Source organism: Fibroporia radiculosa, assembly GCF_000313525.1.
Source record: "Fibroporia radiculosa TFFH 294 genomic supercontigs, scaffold3978, whole genome shotgun sequence".
NCBI lineage: Eukaryota > Fungi > Basidiomycota > Agaricomycetes > Polyporales > Fibroporiaceae > Fibroporia > Fibroporia radiculosa.
In genome coordinates this window covers 1-2058 of record NW_012133702.1, presented here as the reverse complement: position 1 = coordinate 2058, position 2058 = coordinate 1, and the positions used below count along the sequence as shown (strand labels likewise).

At 53.6% G+C, this 2058-nt stretch overlaps 1 protein-coding gene across 1 annotated transcript; it reads right to left on the bottom strand.

Moving 5' to 3' along the window:
* Nucleotides 1-535: 535 nt before the first annotated feature.
* On the bottom strand, nt 536-2041 carry FIBRA_08863 (uncharacterized protein; the record flags this gene model as incomplete). The annotated part of the gene is made up of 4 exons (XM_012330478.1): nt 536-569; nt 645-1029; nt 1080-1904; nt 1954-2041. 4 exons carry the CDS (start codon nt 2039-2041, stop codon nt 536-538), a joined length of 1332 nt encoding a protein of 443 aa, XP_012185868.1.
* Nucleotides 2042-2058: the final 17 nt, after the last annotated feature.

Genomic DNA, 2058 nt, shown 5'->3' with positions numbered 1-2058 from the left:
GGAGCACGAGCGATGGGAATACCAACCGGGGAAGCTCTGCTGAGATTTATATCAGACGCAGCTACAGCGTAACGATTTGTGTCTAGTCTGCACCGAGGAAGCTACATCGTGCACGGATACTAGCAACTTCGACCGTCGTCGCAACACACGCAGCGATGGCATCCGTCATTTTACGAGTCTACTGGAGGTGATGCTGGGGATGACCTTGCGGTTTGCGTCGAGTGAGAAGAGGGTGCATTCTGCAGGGTTGCTCTTCGTGGGCTGAAGCGAGTCGTGTTGCACGGTCGGATGGTGCTGTAGATAAAGTGCCTACGCACGTATTTGCGCGAGGAGCTCGTCTCTGCATTGGGAGTTCCGAGGCCTATGGATACAATGTACCCTGCAGACCGTGAATCTTGAACCGACGTCAAGTTGCAGAAAGGTGAGAGGAGTTGCACAGAGAAACGCATGCCAGTAGGAAAGAAGCTGGGAGTTGTGGGGGATGTGATGGGTTGTACAGGCATGGGGTGTGGGGACCACTTGTAGCCTACCAGACTCAAAGCTGATAGATTTCAACCATCACGGGAGTCCTAGAATAAGGGAAACAGTCAGTTGATGTGATACATAAGTGTAGATACAGTCCGCAATGGGGATAGACAACTTACAGAAGGCGGCCACTGGCATCGAGGGCTGGAAGCCTTGACGAGAGCAGGGTGCGCCAGGTGCCTTCGGATATGACGTTCAGCACGTCGGACCTCTCTAAATCGCAATGAAAGAGAAACGTGACTTTTCGGAGAGCAGGAAATTGACGGCTGGAGAGGACGCGGTCCATCTGTGCAAAAGAGTCGTTGTCGATGCTATTCAATTCATCCTGGACAATGTCCAGTGTCCCATCCTTGAATAGGGTTGCCCACGACTTGATGGTAAGCTCAACTAGGTTGGGCAAAGATGTGCGAGACAGGAAACCGGCTGCCTGGGGAATGTCTTTGAGATAGCCATCGAGGACCAAAACACGCAAGTTGACAGTGGGCGTCAGATCGATTGAAGGGGCTGGGGAATATCGTCAGCAGATACTGGATGATGTCACCTCCACCACGTACCGTCGGAAGAATACCCAACCTGGAGGGACAAGAGCGACTCGGCGGTCACAGCGAACAGCTCCGGCAGCTTCTTCCAGTCGGTTCCATAGCAGGTGAGATGCCGAATGTGGGCGCCGATCGACGCAAGGAAGTCAAACACGTCATCGCTGTGGTCCAGATCGGCGGCGTCGAGTCGGAGGGTGCCTGGCACTCGCACCGCACCTGTGACATGGCAGCCATGCTTGAATTGCACTCCAATGCACTCGAGGAAGGAGAGGCGGGGGAGCGCACGCATAAGTCGCCCAAACACAACCGCAGACGGGAAGATCACCTCAAAGAGTTGGAGCCTGGTCACCGACCCAAATGTGAGAGTGATATGAAGGAAAGCCTGGGCATGCAGTTGCCCACTCTCCCAGTTCCAACACCAGAGTCTGAGAAATTCGACTCGGGGCAGCTTCTGCACCATGCGCACAGCAAATGACCCAAAGGGGCCAATCGACTGGTCTTCAATACCGATCCAGACTGTTTTGATCGCACTGCATCGGTCGGGGTGCTCGACCAGTGAATTTATCAGGCGATACACCTCCCTCCTATCCATGTACCACATATAGAGTCTTTCATAATGGTGGAAGCGACATCGGGCATACCATCCACGACACACCTGGCCAAGTTGTCGCATGTCGTAGTCGTCCCTATCGCCGTAATCGTCATCCGCGAAGAAATCGATTATGTGCTCCCATAATTCTATCGGAAGTTGTCTCGAAACCAAGGGGCAAATGTCCCATAGTTGGCTAACCATCCGCTCGGTGATGGATACGTCCCAGCACGATCGTTGCACATTCTGCTCTGCACTCCACTCAACAAACCTACACACAGCAGAGGGGAGGCTACTCACCTGCTCCAACTGTAGCAATGTCCTCCAACTCGTCTCTTTCTGCCACGGAATGGAGATCTTCTGGGCTGTACGCTATAGCGACGTCCATAGGGAGGGTGGCCATGA